The sequence below is a fragment of the Lampetra planeri genome, chromosome 61, assembly GCF_965212315.1.
Source record: "Lampetra planeri chromosome 61, kcLamPlan1.2.h2, whole genome shotgun sequence".
Classification (NCBI taxonomy): Eukaryota; Metazoa; Chordata; class Hyperoartia; order Petromyzontiformes; family Petromyzontidae; genus Lampetra; species Lampetra planeri.
In genome coordinates, this window is record NC_136167.1 from 2,908,105 (window position 1) to 2,924,546 (window position 16,442).

Genomic DNA, 16,442 nt, shown 5'->3' on the forward strand with positions numbered 1-16,442 from the left:
GATCATCATGACAACGGTGAGATCATCATCACAACGGCTGAAATCATCATCACAACGGTGAGATCATCATCACAACGGCTGAGATCATCATCACAACGGTGAGATTATCATCACAACGGCTGAGATCATCATCACAACGGTGAGATCACCATCACAACGGTGAGACCATCATAACAAACGGTGAGATCATCATCACAACGCTGAGATAATCATCACAATGGTGAGATAATCATCACAACGGTGAGATCATCATCACAACGGTGAGATCATCATCACAACGCTGAGATAATCATCACAATGGTGAGATAATCATCACAACGATGAGATCATCATCACAACGGTGAGATCACCATCACAACGGTGAGATCATCATCACAACGGCTGAGATCATCATCACAACGGTGAGATCACCATCACAACGGTGAGATCATCATCACAACGGTGAGATCATCATCACAACGATGAGATCACCATCACGACGGTGAGATCACCATCACAACGGAGATCATCATCACAATGGAGAGATCGTCACAATGGACAGATCACCGTCACAAACGGAGACATCAAAGCTGTCCATGTTTTGCCCCTTCCTCCACGCCCGGGTAGCCAGGTGGGAACCGGTCGTGCAGCAATCACCGCTCATTCCACAGTGGCATCGTCAGAGGCAGCGCGCCACTTCAAATACTCTACCCTGCCCACCCCGCCAGGGTTGATGGGCTGGTGGAAGATGGGTGTAGTGGTACTGACGCATTGGGGGCGGGGGACCTCCTACCCCCCCCGCACCCCCCTCCCCGCCACCGTCTGACGTACAGGCTGAGTGAGATGCCAACAAGAGGGGGGGATGTCGATCTGGCGAGACGAGAGACACGAATGTTGCGAGATGCGACGGCGGAATCGAGAATGGGAATATTTATTGCCGCCGGAGGAATCCGATGAGCTACGAAGCTTTTGTCCTCGCGGATGTCCAGTAAAGTCTCACAGATGTCCAGTAGAGTTGTATATCGAGTAAGTCTCACAGATGTCAGAAAGTGTCACAGATGTCAGCAAGTCTCACAGATGTCAGTAAGTCTCACAGATGTCAGTTGTATGTCGAGTAAGTCTCAAAGATGTCAGAAAGTCTCACAGATGTCAGAAAGTCTCACAGATGTCAGTAAGTCTCACAGATGTCCAGTAAGTCTCACAGATGTCCAGTAGAGTTGGATGAGAGAGAAGAGTGGCAGAGGTGAGAGAGACGCTAATGATCTTGTTATGCTCATTTCCGATTACAAATTTGGTGTTGACGTCTAATTTCCGCCAGCCCCCTACCCCCCTACTCCCCCCCTACTCCCCCCCCCCCCCCCCCCGAGAAACTGAAGGCGCTGAATATCATCCAGCAGGGCATTTTACGCAAGCGAGCGAGCAAAACTCTGGACCAGTTTCAAGCTTCCGGACCTCATCGGCGGATCCGGTGCTTTGCTGAAACAATCGCCTTGTCACGAAATGTTATTGGCAGGAGCCCTCCGTATAAACACCGGGGGGGGGGGGGGGGCTGTGCCCAAGTTGGGCCAAGGGGCATTGTTTACAAATTCATTACGGGCTCACATTGAACTCGGTTGGCATCATGCAAAAACTCTGCTGTTGCGTATCCACAGAGGGATAAACAAAGACGAGAGAGAGATTATAGTTGTATGATGATTAATTTAATTTCCGTCTCTTATTTGTTATTTATACGTGTGTGTGTGTTTGTGAGAATTTCGAGTGCGGAACGATAATATATCTTTGAAAAGGCAGCTGTGTAGGCCCTTGAAAGCAAACAGAAGACCGATGGATTAAATATAATGTGTCTATGTCTGTGTCTCTCTCTGTGTGTCTCTGTGTGTGTGTCTATTTCTGCGTGTCTTTGTGTTGTCTCTCTCTGTGTGTCTATGTTGTGTGTCTCTCTCTGTGTGTCTCTGTGTTGTCTCTCTCTGCTTGTGTGTCTGTCTGTGTGCCTATGTTGTGTGTCTCTCTCTGTGTGTCTCCGTGTGTCTCTCTCTGTGTGTCTCTGTGTGTCTCTCTCTGTGTCTTTGTGTGTCTCTCTCTCAAATTTAGCAATCTTTAGAAGAACGTAATCAACCAGTTAGGGTGTTGACTGTTGTGTTAGCCGACTCTGTATGTGTTGTATTGCATTGTATTTCTAAGTTTACTCGGTTTGTTTTCTACCTGATGACGATTGCTTGTGAAACGTCGTATTCTATTATTCAATTTATTTTCTTTCTACGTGACTTTACCGAAAGAACCAAAGAGTAATTTCTGCAGTCATGAAAGCTCCAAATCAAGTGATATATTTTTTTTAAATAAAGATGAATAATAATAATATTCTATTTAATGATCTGCATGCATATATTTATATGTTTATACAGACAATCAGAGTTCCAAGTACGCTCCGTTCGGCGATGCACGCCGAGTTGCTAAGTTAGTTAGTGAGTTATTAAGTTAGTTAGTTAGTACGCTAGTTAGTAAGTTAGTTGGTAAGCCAGGTAGTTTGCAGGCTAGTAAGTCAATTGACTAGTAAGTTGGTAAGCGAGTAAGTTCATAAGTCTGCATGTTAGGAAGTTAGTTAACTAGTAAGTGCGTTAGCAAGTTAGGGAGCAAGTTAGTCCGGAAGTCAGTTAGTTCCTAAGTTAGCAAGTTCCTTAGTAAGTTGGTGAGTCGGAGGGGGGGTTCTGTTCTAATCGTTGTGCATTAAGTATTGTTTTCATCCGGCGAGGCGAACAAGCTGAGCTGAGGAGCTGGGCTCTCGTAAATGTTTTAAGAAAACTTCCGCTATGGGTCCCCCCCCCCCCCGAGAAACCCCTCGCACCCCCACCCTCCCACCCCCCATCCTCCCCCACACCCTCCCCCACCCCCTTCCACCCCCTTCCACCCCCACCGCCCCGACCGCCACTCCGCCCATCGACCACCCCCCCCCTACAAAAAAAACCAAAGTATTTGGGTTTGAGCATAGACGGAGACATCCCGTTAGTGGCCACTCCCCAATAATCACAATCTCCATTATCTCCTATCAGCATTGCCCCCACAGGGGCGACTCACATAGAGACCCATAGACTCGCATAGAGACCTATAGACTCGCATAGAGACCCATAGACTCGCATAGAGACCCATAGACTCACATAGAGACCCCATAGACTTACATAGAGACTCCATAGACTCGCATAGAGACCCCATTGACTTACATAGAGACTCCATAGACTTACATAGAGACCCATAGACTCGCATAGAGACCCATAGACTCACATAGAGACCCATAGACTCACATAGAGACTCCATAGACTTACATAGAGACCCATAGACTCGCATAGAGACCCCATAGACTCACATAGAGACTCCATAGACTTACATAGAGACTCCATATACTTACATAGAGACCCCATAGACTCGCATAGAGACCCATAGACTCACATAGAGACTCCATAGACTTACATAGAGACTCCATAGACTTACATAGAGACCCCATAGACTCACATAGAGACCCATAGACTCGCATAGAGACTCCATAGACTTACACAGAGACCCATAAACTCGCATAGAGACCCATGGGCTCACATAGAGACCCATAGACTCACCATAGAGACCCATAGACTCACATAGAGACCCATAGACTCGCATTGAGACCATAGACTCACATAGAGACCCATAGACTCGCATAGAGACTCCATAGACTTACACAGAGACCCATAAACTCGCATAGAGACCCATGGGCTCACATAGAGACCCATAGACTCACATAGAGACCCATAGACTCGCATAGAGACTCCATAGACTTACACAGAGACCCATATACTCGCATAGAGTCCCATAGACTCACATAGAGACTCCATAGACTCGCATAGATACCCATAGACTCACATAGAGACCCATAAACTCGCATATAGACCCATAGACTCGCATAGAGACCCATAGACTCGCATAGAGACCCCATATACTCACATAGACACCCATAAACTCGCATAGAGACCCATAGACTCGCATAGACACCCATAGAGACACATAGAGACCCATAGACTCACATAGAGACCCAAAGAGACACATACACTCGCATAGAAAGCCATAGATTTACATGGAAACCCACTAACTCACAGACACCCGCAGGCTCACCCCATGCACTCACAACAAAGACGCACAGACTAGCGTAGATGTTTAAAGACTGAACACAGACTCAATTTAGCCCCGTCTGCCCCCGTCTTCATAGCCCAGTTCCCAGGCCCCTCTGACCTATGAGCCCCAGTGCAGTTGCATCGCCTGCACACTCCACAGCAAAACTCAATTGCTGAATCTATCCTCTCTGGGGTTCTCCCATCAGGACTCGTGCGGTGAGGCCTGGATGGCGGTGGGCGGATAAGTGGATGGATGATTGGGCGGCGTACACGTGAATGGGTGAATGAGTGGTCTTTTCCAGGTTCATAGAACAGAGCGGGCTAAACCGCTGCGCCTCCGCTCACGCTCGGAGGTCAATCGAGGCAGAAAAGAATTGAGACGTTCTGTCACTGTCATCGTCGTCGACGTCGTCATCATCGCGCCATCCTCCATCCATCATCGTAACCATTCGCGTCGGCTTTGGCACGCGGCTCAGATCAAAGGGAAGAAAGGAGAGGGAGCGCGAGAGAGAGCGAGGGAGAGAGGGGGAGAGCGAGGAAAGAGTGGGGGGAGAGAGTGGGGAGAGAGTGGGGAGAGAGTGGGGAGAGAGAGTGGGGAGAGAGAGTGGGGAGAGAGGGGGAGAGAGAGGGGAGAGTGGGGAGAGAGTGGGGAGAGAGAGGGGAGAGAGTGGAGAGAGAGTAGGGAGAGACAGTGGGGAGAGAGTGGGGAGAGAGTGGGGAGAGAGAGTGGAGAGGGAGTGGGGAGAGAGAGTGGGGAGAGAGAGTGGGGAGAGAGAGTGGGGAGAGAGAGTGGGGAGAGAGAGTGGGGAGAGAGAGTGGGGAGAGAGAGTGGGGAGAGAGGGGGTAGAGATAGAGGGGGAATGGGTAAGAAGGAGGAGAACCGAGCGTGACATCTAACGTGAAATCTTTCATTTAAACAGGGGGGGGGGGGCACATGAAGCAAAGCATTGAAATGATGAACGAAGCAAAGTGCCAACTACACCGAGCATCTTCTTGTTTCCTCTGATCGTAAAAATAAAGAGAGAGAGCCAGAGAGTAAGAGAGAGAGCGAGAGAGACGGGCAGACACGTTGCACAAACAAGTGGCTGTGTTAACCTGCCGGATGCTGTCGCACATGGACATGGGGCACGCACAGTGTGTACACAACTCTCTCAAAGCAACACCGATGCCCCGTGGAGCCTTCAACAGACTGCAGGGGCAAGTGCTGTTCGCGAGCGTCACCTATGAAGGCCGGCACGGCACACGAGGGGGTGGGTGGCCAGCAGCACGCCCGGCCGCCTTTGTCTCCCCTAGCGGCGACGTTTTACACAGCAAACGGGATGCTCATTTGAGGCTGACCGGTTCAGATCATCGTCACTGCTGTTGGCCGCGAGTGGGAATCGAACTCGGGTCGTCGGGTTCGTCGCGCGCTAGCCGCTACACCACCGCTCCCCCACACACGCAAGCACAAAGACAAAGATCACCCATATAGCCTTAACATACTGTATGAGCAAGTGCTGTTTGCGAGCACCTATAAAGGCCGGCATGGACAGCACCACGCCCGGCCGCCTTTGTCTCCCTCGTAGCGATGTTTGCACATAATTTAAGGCCGAGTCGACCTAGAGGAGGCCCGGAACCGGTTAAAATTTTCACCGTGATTGATCGTGAGCGAACTCGGGTCACAGGGTTCGTAGTGCAGCATGCTTCACCGCGATGCTACCACTCCCCCCCCCACACACACATTGACGCACACTGATACACTGATACACACACTGACACACTGACACACATGCACTGACAAACACACTGACACACACACACACTGATACACACACACACCGACACACTCATTCGCTACACCCATTGGACGAAGGACATTAAGATGGACAGATAAAGAGGGCAGACGCCCCGGGGGGTCAAGTCGCTTGGCTACCCCCCCCCCCCACACACCCCCCCCCCCCCCATAATTACTCGGCCCATCACCCGGCGGTGACACCGGTGACGCGGTGGGGGGGGGGGGGCGGTGGGGAGTGGGGGAGTCGGACACGAACACAAATCACGCGCGTAGCACCCCCACCACCCCCCCCCACTTACCCAGCCCCTCCCCCACCAACCCCCCACTTACCCAGCCCCTCCCCCACCCCCCCGCGCCACCGCTCACTCACCCTCTCTCCAGGGTCTCCCGGGGGGCCGGGAGGGCCCAGCGATCCTGGGGGCCCGGGATACCCCTACGGGGGTGGTGGTTGGGGGGGCAGAGGGCAGGGAGAGAGGAAAAAAATTAATTCGCTGAACCGTGCACCGGGTAATTGCTACGTGCGGGGCCTCGTTATACAACGGGTTCTGTGGCGCGTGTGTGTGTGCGTGTGTATGTGTGTGCGTGTGTGCGTGTGTGGGTGTGTGGGTGTGCGTGTGGGTGCGTGTGTGTATGTGTGTGTGGGTGTGTATGTGCGTGTGGGTGTGCGCGCGCGTGTCTGGGTGTGTGTGTGTGCGTGTGTGGGTGTGTGCGTGTTTGTGTGTGTGTGTGTGTTTGTGTGTGTGTGTGTGCGCGCGTGTATGTGCGTGTGTGCGCGCGTGTGCGCCATTACCATGGGGCCCTCAGGCCCCGCAGGTCCCTCCAGCAGCATTCCCTGTGGGCAACACGAGCAGCCGCCACTGGTCAAGTGATGTCGCCCGCCCGCCCGCTCGCTGCTTTCCGGCCCGTCAACTCACCGCCTTGTTCGCCAAAAGCGTCACGCACTGTGGCTCGCTCTTACGCGCTCGCTCGCCCGTTCTCGTCTTGCTCTTTAAACTCACCGCCGCTCGCCCACTAAACCACCAGCTCGCTCATTCTGAGTGTACCAGCCGCAAGTGCCGCGCTGAGCGGGGCACTTGCGGCTGGAGAAAAATCCACGTGACCACGGTGGAGACAGAGAGAGAGAGACACGCAGACTCCAAAAATACAGCAGCAGGCGTCAGGGTCGGGATCGAACCCACCACCTCCTGTATACCAGGCGAGGTAGTTAGCATCTCATAGCCACCGTGGCGTCAGGGTCGGGATCGAACCCACGACCTCCTGCATACCAGGCGAGGTAGTTAACATCTCGCCATGGGGAAGAGAGAGAGAGAGACACAGACTACAAATATACAGCAGCAGGCATCAGGGTCGGGATCGACCCCACGACCTCCTGTGCACCAGGCGAGGTAGTTAACATCTCGGCATCGCAGACTCCGCCCCCCCCCCCCCCCCCCCCGTCTCCACATCCGCGTAAGTCTCCCGCGTGAGCGCCTCTCTCCGTGCGGTCGCACTCACCGGCTCGATGATTGCCGGCTCTCCCTTCTGTCCCTTCTCGCCGCGACCGCCATCGTACCTCTGAGGGGGCGACAGCGCAGGCAGGGAGCGAGCGACGGGGGGGGGGGGCGGGATTTAGAGCGACGCTCGTGACAACATTCATGGCACGGTAATAATGAGGACAGTAACAGGAATGATGAAGTCCCTTGAAGGGCTCAACACTCCACCACAGGACACATGGCTCCACCACAGGGCTCACAGCTCCACCAGAGGACACATGGCTCCACCACAGGGCTCACAGCTCCACCACCACAGGGCTCACAGCTCCACTAGAGGGCTCACAGCTCCACAACAGACACATGGCTCCACCACAGGGCTCACAGCTCCACCAGAGGGCACATGGCTCCACCACAGGGCTCACAGCTCCACCACCACAGGGCTCACAGCTCCACCACAGGGCTCACAGCTCCACCACAGGGCTCACAGCTCCACCACCACAGGGCTCACAGCTCCACCATAGGGCTCATAGCTCCACCACAGGGCTCACAGCTCCACCACCACAGGGCTCACAGCGCCACCATAGGGCTCATAGCTCCACTACAGGGCACATGGCTCCACTAGAGGGCACATAGCGCCACCACCACAGGGCTCATAGCTCCACAACAGGCATATGGCTCCACCACAGGGCTCACAGCTCCACCAAAGGGCCGCGGAGCTCGCCCCTCCGCGGAGCTCCTCGCGCGGGGCACCCCTCGCCTCACCGAGGAGGTGTCGGACTCGACGGGCAGCTCGACGACGCGGTGCCCCGGGTCGTCCGTGTCGGGCGCCAGCGAGTAGTCGAGGTCGTCGATCTCGAACACCTCGCCGCCGTACTCGGCGTAGTCCACGCCGCCGCCGTAGTCCTTGCCACGCCCCGCGGGCCGCCTGCCGTCCGGGCGGGTCGGGGTCTGCGGGGGTTGGGGGGTGGGTGGGAGGGTGGGGGGTGGGGGGGGTGGGGGGGTGGGCGGTGGGGGGGTGGGTGGAGGGTGTGTGGGGGTGGGTGGAGGGGTGGGGGAGTGGGTGGAGGAGTGGGTGGAGGAGTGGATGGAGGGGGTGGGTGGGGGGGGTGGGGGGTGTGGGTGGGGAGGTGGGTGGAGCAGTGGGTGGAGGAGTGGGTGGGAGGGTGGGGAGTGGGTGGGGGGGTGGGTGGGGGGTGTGGGTGGGGAGGTGGGTGGAGGTGGTGGGTGGGGGAGTGGGTGGGGGGGTGGGGGGGTGGGTGGGGAGTGGGTGGGGGTGGTGGGTGGAGGAGTGGGTGGGGAGGGGTGGGGGGTGGGGGTGGGTGGGGGGGTGGGGGTGTGGGGTGGGTGGGTAGGGAGCGGTGGTGCAGCGGTTAGCGCTATGCTGCGCTACAAACCTGGCGACACGGGTTTGATTCCCGCTCACGGCCAACACCAGTGACGTTTATCTGAACCGGTCCTGGGCCTCCCCTAGGTCGACTCAGCCTCAATCGAGTACCTGGTGAGGTGTGTAAACATCGCCACTGGGGAGACAAAGGCGGCCGGGCGTGATGCCGGCCACCCACCACCTCGCGTACTGTTCCGGCCTTCATAGGTGCTCGCTAACAGCACTTGCCCCTACAGTCTGCTAAGGCTACACGGGGGATCTTTGTCTTTGGGGTGGGGGACAGAGAGGGTGACAGGGTGAGTGAGCGAGCGGACGAGCGTAAGAGAGACCAAGTGCTACACTGTGAACTGTTTTGTATTTCGCAAGAGAAGTTCCCGCTGCGCTGCTGTATGGGTCTCTGTCTCAGAAGCGACCTGGTCATCACAAACGATGGCCCAACGTAGCGGTGGCTTCTCATCGTCACGTGGACATGCACAGCAGCAGCCACGTGCTCTGAAGGCGTGACGGGTGATTCCAAATGTGGAGGACGCGGAGAGATAAATCCACGCGACCCCGGGGAGAGAGAAAAAAAACAACGCAAACTCCAAATATACAGCAGAGCAGGCGTCAGGGTCGGGATCGAACCCACGACCTCCTGTGTACCAGGCGAGGTAGTTAACATCTCCTAGCCATCGTGATGATGATGAGAGAGAGAGAGGCACGCAAACTCTAAATATACAGCAGCAGGCGTCAGGGTCGGGATTGAACCCACGACCTCCTGCATACCAGGCGAGGTAGTTAACATCTCCTAGCCACCGCGTTGTTGGTTTCAGGAAGTTAGTCGTGGTATCCAGAAGCGTTTGAAAAGAAAACATACTGTCAACTCCTAAAGGTAAACTATCCTCATTTTATATTACCAGATGTAAGGGCCCATGAGCTATGGAGCACTTTTTTCAGAAGCGAACTGGCTTTCACAAAATGATAGCTCAACGAGTTGGCTTATCATCATCATCACGTGGACATTTATAGCAGCGGCCAAATAATTTGAAAGCGTGACGTTGAATCGAAATGTCGAGGGCAAAAAAACCGGAGGAACCGGAGAAAAATAATCCATGAAGAGAGTGAGAGAGAGAGTAGTGCAGTGAGCGAGCTAGTGAAGCGGTGAATGTGCAAGAGAGAGAGTGAGCGAGTGAGCGAGCGAGCGAGCAAGGGAGCAAAGTGAGTTAGTGAGCGAGAGAGTGAGACAGTGAGTGAGCGAGTGAGTGACAGAGTGAGGGAGGGAGCAAAGTGAGTTAGTAAGTGAGAGAGTGAGACAGTGAGTGAACGAGTGAGTGAGCGAGCGAGTGAGGGAGGGAGCATAGTGAGTGAGTGAGTGAGACAGTGAGTGAACCAGTGAGTGAGTGAGCGAGTGAGGGAGGGAGTGAGACAGTGAGTGAACGAGTGAGTGAGTGAGCGAGTGAGGGAGGGAGCATAGTGAGTTAGTGAGTGAGAGAGCGAGACCATGAGCGAATGAGCGAGTGAGTGAGTGAGCGAGAGAGTGAAACAAGGGAGTGAGCGAGCGATATGGAGCACTTGCGGATTTGCGTCGCATGCCAGCGCCACGGCTCTCCACGGAGGTCGTGGCGCGACTCGCACACTCGGCCAGGGCCACAGAGTTGGGGGGGGGGGTAATTATCGACCGATTCTGTCACCCTGAATGGCAACAGATTGTGTTGTGTGCATGGCTACAGAGTGTGTTGTGTGCATGGCTACAGAGTGTGTTGTGTGCAGGGCTACAGATTGTGTTGTGTGCAGGGCTACAGAGTGTGTTGTGTGCAGGGCAACAGAGTGTGGAATGTGCAGGGCAACAGATTGTGGTGTGTGCATGGCTACAGATTGTGTTGTGTGCATGGCTACAGAGTGTGTTGTGTGCATGGCTACAGATTGTGGTGTGTGCATGGCTACAGAGTGTGTTGTGTGCATGGCTACAGATTGTGTTGTGTGCATGGCTACAGATTGTGGTGTGTGCATGGCTACAGATTGTGTTGTGTGCATGGCTACAGATTGTGGTGTGTGCATGGCTACAGAGTGTGTTGTGTGCATGGCTACAGATTGTGGTGTGTGCATGGCTACAGAGTGTGGTGTGTGCATGGCTACAGATTGTGTTGTGTGCATGGCTACAGAGTGTGTTGTGTGCATGGCTACAGAGTGTGTTGTGTGCATGGCTACAGAGTGTGGTGTGTGCATGGCTACAGATTGTGTTGTGTGCATGGCTACAGAGTGTGGTGTGTGCATGGCTACAGAGTGTGTTGTGTGCATAGCTACAGAGTGTGTTGTGTGCATGGCTACAGATTGTGTTGTGTGCATGGCTACAGAGTGTGTTGTGTGCATGGCTACAGAGTGTGGTGTGTGCATGGCTACAGAGTGTGTTGTGTGCATAGCTACAGAGTGTGTTGTGTGCATGGCTACAGATTGTGTTGTGTGCATGGCTACAGATTGTGTTGTGTGCATGGCTACAGAGTGTGGTGTGTGCATGGCTACAGAGTGTGTTGTGTGCATGGCTACAGAGTGTGGTGTGTGCATGGCTACAGAGTGTGTTGTGTGCATGGCAACAGATTGTGGTGTGTGCATGGCTACAGAGTGTGTTGTGTGCATGGCTACAGAGTGTGGTGTGTGCATGGCAACAGAGTGTGTTGTGTGCATGGCTACAGAGTGTGGTGTGTGCATGGCTACAGATTGTGTTGTGTGCATGGCTACAGAGTGTGGTGTGTGCATGGCTACAGAGTGTGTTGTGTGCATGGCTACAGAGTGTGGTGTGTGCATGGCTACAGAGTGTGTTGTGTGCATGGCAACAGATTGTGTTGTGTGCATGGCTACAGATTGTGTTGTGTGCATGGCTACAGAGTGTGTTGTGTGCATGGCTACAGAGTGTGGTGTGTGCATGGCAACAGAGTGTGTTGTGTGCATGGCTACAGAGTGTGGTGTGTGCATGGCTACAGAGTGTGTTGTGTGCATGGCTACAGAGTGTGTTGTGTGCATGGCAACAGAGTGTGGTGTGTGCATGGCTACAGAGTGTGGTGTGTGCATGGCAACAGAGTGTGGTGTGTGCATGGCTACAGAGTGTGGTGTGTGCATGGCTACAGAGTGTGGTGTGTGCATGGCTACAGAGTGTGGTGTGTGCATGGCTACAGAGTGTGTTGTGTGCATGGCAACAGAGTGTGGTGTGTGCATGGCTACAGAGTGTGGTGTGTGCATTGCTACAGAGTGTGTTGTGTGCATGGCTACAGAGCGTGGTGTGTGCATGGCTACAGAGTGTGTTGTGTGCATGGCTACAGAGTGTGTTGTGTGCATGGCAACAGAGTGTGGTGTGTGCATGGCTACAGAGTGTGGTGTGTGCATGACTACAGAGTGTGTTGTGTGCATGGCTACAGAGTGTGTTGTGTGCATGGCTACAGAGTGTGTTGTGTGCATGGCTACAGAGTGTGGTGTGTGCATGGCTACAGAGTGTGGTGTGTGCATGGCTACAGAGTGTGGTGTGTGCATGGCTACAGATTGTGTTGTGTGCATGGCTACAGAGTGTGTTGTGTGCATGGCTACAGAGTGTGGTGTGTGCATGGCAACAGAGTGTGTTGTGTGCATGGCTACAGATTGTGTTGTGTGCATGGCAACAGAGTGTGTTGTGTGCATGGCAACAGATTGTGTTGTGTGCATGGCAACAGAGTGTGTTGTGTGCATGGCTACAGAGTGTGTTGTGTGCATGGCAACAGAGTGTGTTGTGTGCATGGCAACAGATTGTGTTGTGTGCATGGCAACAGAGTGTGTTGTGTGCATGGCAACAGATTGTGTTGTGTGCATGGCAACAGAGTGTGTTGTGTGCATGGCTACAGAGTGTGTTGTGTGCATGGCTACAGAGTGTGTTGTGTGCATGGCAACAGATTGTGTTGTGTGCATGGCAACAGATTGTGTTGTGTGCATGGCAACAGAGTGTGGTGTGTGCATGGCAACAGAGTGTGGTGTGTGCATGGCTACAGAGTGTGTTGTGTGCATGGCAACAGATTGTGTTGTGTGCATGGCAACAGATTGTGTTGTGTGCATGGCTACAGAGTGTGTTGTGTGCATGGCTACAGAGTGTGTTGTGTGCATGGCAACAGATTGTGTTGTGTGCATGGCAACAGAGTGTGGTGTGTGCATGGCTACAGAGTGTGTTGTGTGCATGGCAACAGATTGTGTTGTGTGCATGGCTACAGAGTGTGTTGTGTGCATGGCAACAGAGTGTGGTGTGTGCATGGCAACAGAGTGTGTTGTGTGCATGGCTACAGAGTGTGTTGTGTGCATGGCAACAGAGTGTGGTGTGTGCATGGCAACAGAGTGTGTTGTGTGCATGGCAACAGAGTGTGTTGTGTGCATGGCAACAGAGTGTGGTGTGTGCATGGCAACAGAGTGTGGTGTGTGCATGGCTACAGAGTGTGTTGTGTGCATGGCAACAGAGTGTGGTGTGTGCATGGCTACAGAGTGTGTTGTGTGCATGGCAACAGAGTGTGGTGTGTGCATGGCTACAGAGTGTGGTGTGTGCATGGCAACAGATTGTGTTGTGTGCATGGCAACAGAGTGTGTTGTGTGCATGGCAACAGAGTGTGGTGTGTGCATGGCAACAGAGTGTGTTGTGTGCATGGCAACAGAGTGTGGTGTGTGCATGGCAACAGAGTGTGGTGTGTGCATGGCAACAGAGTGTGTTGTGTGCATGGCTACACAGTGTGTTGTGTGCATGGCAACATAGTGTGGTGTGTGCATGGCAACAGATTGTGTTGTGTGCATGGCTACAGAGTGTGTTGTGTGCATGGCAACAGAGTGTGTTGTGTGCATGGCAACAGATTGTGTTGTGTGCATGGCTTCAGAGTGTGTTGTGTGCAGGGCGACTGATTGTGTTGTGTGCATGGCAACAGAGTGTGGTGTGTGCATGGCTACAGATTGTGTTGTGTGCATGGCTACAGAGTGTGTTGTGTGCATGGCTACAGAGTGTGTTGTGTGCATGGCAACAGAGTGTGGTGTGTGCATGGCTACAGATTGTGTTGTGTGCATGGCTACAGAGTGTGTTGTGTGCATAGCAACAGAGTGTGTTGTGTGCATGGCAACAGAGTGTGTTGCGTGCATGGCAACAGAGTGTGTTGTGTGCATGGCTACAGAGTGTGTTGTGTGCAGGGCGACTGATTGTGTTGTGTGCATGGCAACAGAGTGTGGTGTGTGCAGGGCTACAGAGTGTGGTGTGTGCATGGCAACAGAGTGTGTTTTTTGCATGGCAACAGATTGTGTTGTGTGCATGGCAACAGATTGTGTTGTGTGCAGGGCAATAGATTGTGTTGTGTGCAGGGCTACAGATTGTGTTGTGTGCATGGCAACAGAGTGTGGTGTGTGCATGGCAACAGAGTGTGTTGTGTGCATGGCAACAGATTGTGTTGTGTGCATGGCAACAGAGTGTGGTGTGTGCATGGCTACAGATTGTGTTGTGTGCATGGCAACAGATTGTGTTGTGTGCAGGGCAATAGATTGTGTTGTATGCAGGGCTACAGATTGTGTTGTGTGCATGGCAACAGATTGTGTTGTGTGCAGGGCAATAGATTGTGTTGTGTGCAGGGCAACAGATTGTGTTGTGTGCAGGGCAACAGATTGTGTTGTGTGCAGGGCAATAGATTGTGTTGTGTGCATGGCAACAGATTGTGCTGTGTGCATGGCAACAGAGTGTGTTGTGTGCATGGCAACAGATTGTGTTGTGTGCAGGGCAATAGATTGTGTTGTGTGCATGGCAACAGATTGTGCTGTGTGCATGGCAACAGATTGTGTTGTGTGCAGGGCAATAGATTGTGTTGTGTGCAGGGCAACAGATTGTGTTGTGTGCAGGGCAATAGATTGTGTTGTGTGCAGGGCAATAGATTGTGTTGTGTGCAGGGCAACAGATTGTGTTGTGTGCAGGGCAATAGATTGTGTTGTGTGCAGGGCAACAGATTGTGTTGTGTGCATGGCAACAGATTGTGTTGTGTGCAGGGCAATAGATTGTGTTGTGTGCATGGCAACAGATTGTGCTGTGTGCATGGCAACAGATTGTGTTGTGTGCAGGGCAATAGATTGTGTTGTGTGCAGGGCAATAGATTGTGTTGTGTGCAGGGCAATAGATTGTGTTGTGTGCAGGGCAACAGATTGTGTTGTGTGCATGGCAACAGATTGTGTTGTGTGCAGGGCAATAGATTGTGTTGTGTGCATGGCAACAGATTGTGCTGTGTGCATGGCAACAGATTGTGTTGTGTGCAGGGCAATAGATTGTGTTGTGTGCAGGGCAATAGATTGTGCTGTGTGCAGGGCAACAGATTGTGTTGTGTGCAGGGCAATAGATTGTGTTGTGTGCATGGCAACAGATTGTGCTGTGTGCATGGCAACAGATTGTGTTGTGTGCAGGGCAATAGATTGTGTTGTGTGCAGGGCAACAGATTGTGTTGTGTGAATGGCAACAGATTGTGTTGTGTGCAGGGCAATAGATTGTGTTGTGTGCAGGGCAACAGATTGTGTTGTGTGAATGGCAACAGAGTGTGTTGTGTGCAGGGCTACAGATTGTGTTGTGTGAATGGCAATAGATTGTGTTGTGTGCAGGGCTACAGATTGTGTTGTGTGCAGGGCAACAGATTGTGTTGTGTGCAGGGCAATAGATTGTGTTGCACTGCCAGCACCCACGCCCGGCCGCCTTGGTCTCCCCAGTGGCGATGTTTACACGCCACACCGGGTACTCATTTGAGGCCGAATTGACCTAGGGGAGGCCCAGGACCGGTTCGGATGTTCGTCACCGGGTGTCCTTCATGTGCGCGTCACGAACCCGGCGACCCGAGTTGGAATCCCACTCACTACCACCACCGGACACCCGGTGACGAACATTTGAACTGGCCGCCCACCCTGTCGTGTGCCGTGCCGGCCTTCATAGGTGCTACTCGCTAACAGCACTTGCCCCAACAGTCTGTTACAGGCTATGCCCGGGATCTTTGTCCTTGTATTCTCCGTGTGTGTGTGCGCGTACGTGTGTGTGTGTGTGTATTATCCGTGTGTGTGTGTGTACTCGCCGTGTGTGTGTGTATTCTCTGTGTGTGTGTGTGCGTGCGTATTCTCTGTGTGTGTGTGCGTGTGTGTGTGTATTCTCTGTGTGTGTGTGCGTGTGTATTCTGCGTGTGTTTGTGTGTATTCTGCGTGTGTGTGTGTATTCTCTGTGTGTGTGTGCGTGTGTGTGTGTGTATTCTCCGTGTGTGTGTGTATTCTCTGTGTGTGTGTGCGCGTGTGTGTGTATTCTGCGTGTGTGCGTGTGTACTCACCGTGTGTGTGTGTATTCTGTGTGTGTGTGCGCGTGTGTGTGTATTCTCCGCGTGGGTGTGTGTGTGTGCGTGTGTGCGACCGCGAGCCTACGTTGAATCTGTGCCCCGCGCCGCCGTAGTCGCTGGAGTCCGTGGTGTACTCGTCGAATCCCGTGTCGAGGTCTTTCCTCGTCACGTAGTCCTCCTCGAAAGCGTCCGGCAAGCCCTGCTGCTCCCCGCCGGACTGACACGAAGAGAAGTGACCGGTGGCCTCCATCATCATCATCACCATCATCACCATCATCATCATCACCATCGCCATTACTATCATCACCATCATCACTATCATCTTCACCACCATCTCCACCACCATCATCATCATCACCACCACCACCATCATCACCATCGCCATTA

The 16,442-nt window shown here is 53.3% G+C and overlaps 1 protein-coding gene across 1 annotated transcript in view; it reads right to left on the minus strand.

The window, feature by feature from the left end:
• LOC144736551 (uncharacterized) overlaps positions 1–16,442 on the minus strand; it is a 145,910-nt gene that overhangs the window by 115,302 nt on the left and 14,166 nt on the right. Inside the window, exons 5-9 of the mRNA XM_078619100.1 lie at positions 16,141–16,272; positions 8,124–8,309; positions 7,384–7,443; positions 6,680–6,721; positions 6,260–6,322 (exon numbers count right to left, since the gene is read on the minus strand). Of these exons, the coding sequence (XP_078475226.1) occupies positions 6,260–6,322; positions 6,680–6,721; positions 7,384–7,443; positions 8,124–8,309; positions 16,141–16,272 (483 nt within the window). The remainder of the gene's footprint in view (positions 1–6,259; positions 6,323–6,679; positions 6,722–7,383; positions 7,444–8,123; positions 8,310–16,140; positions 16,273–16,442) is intronic.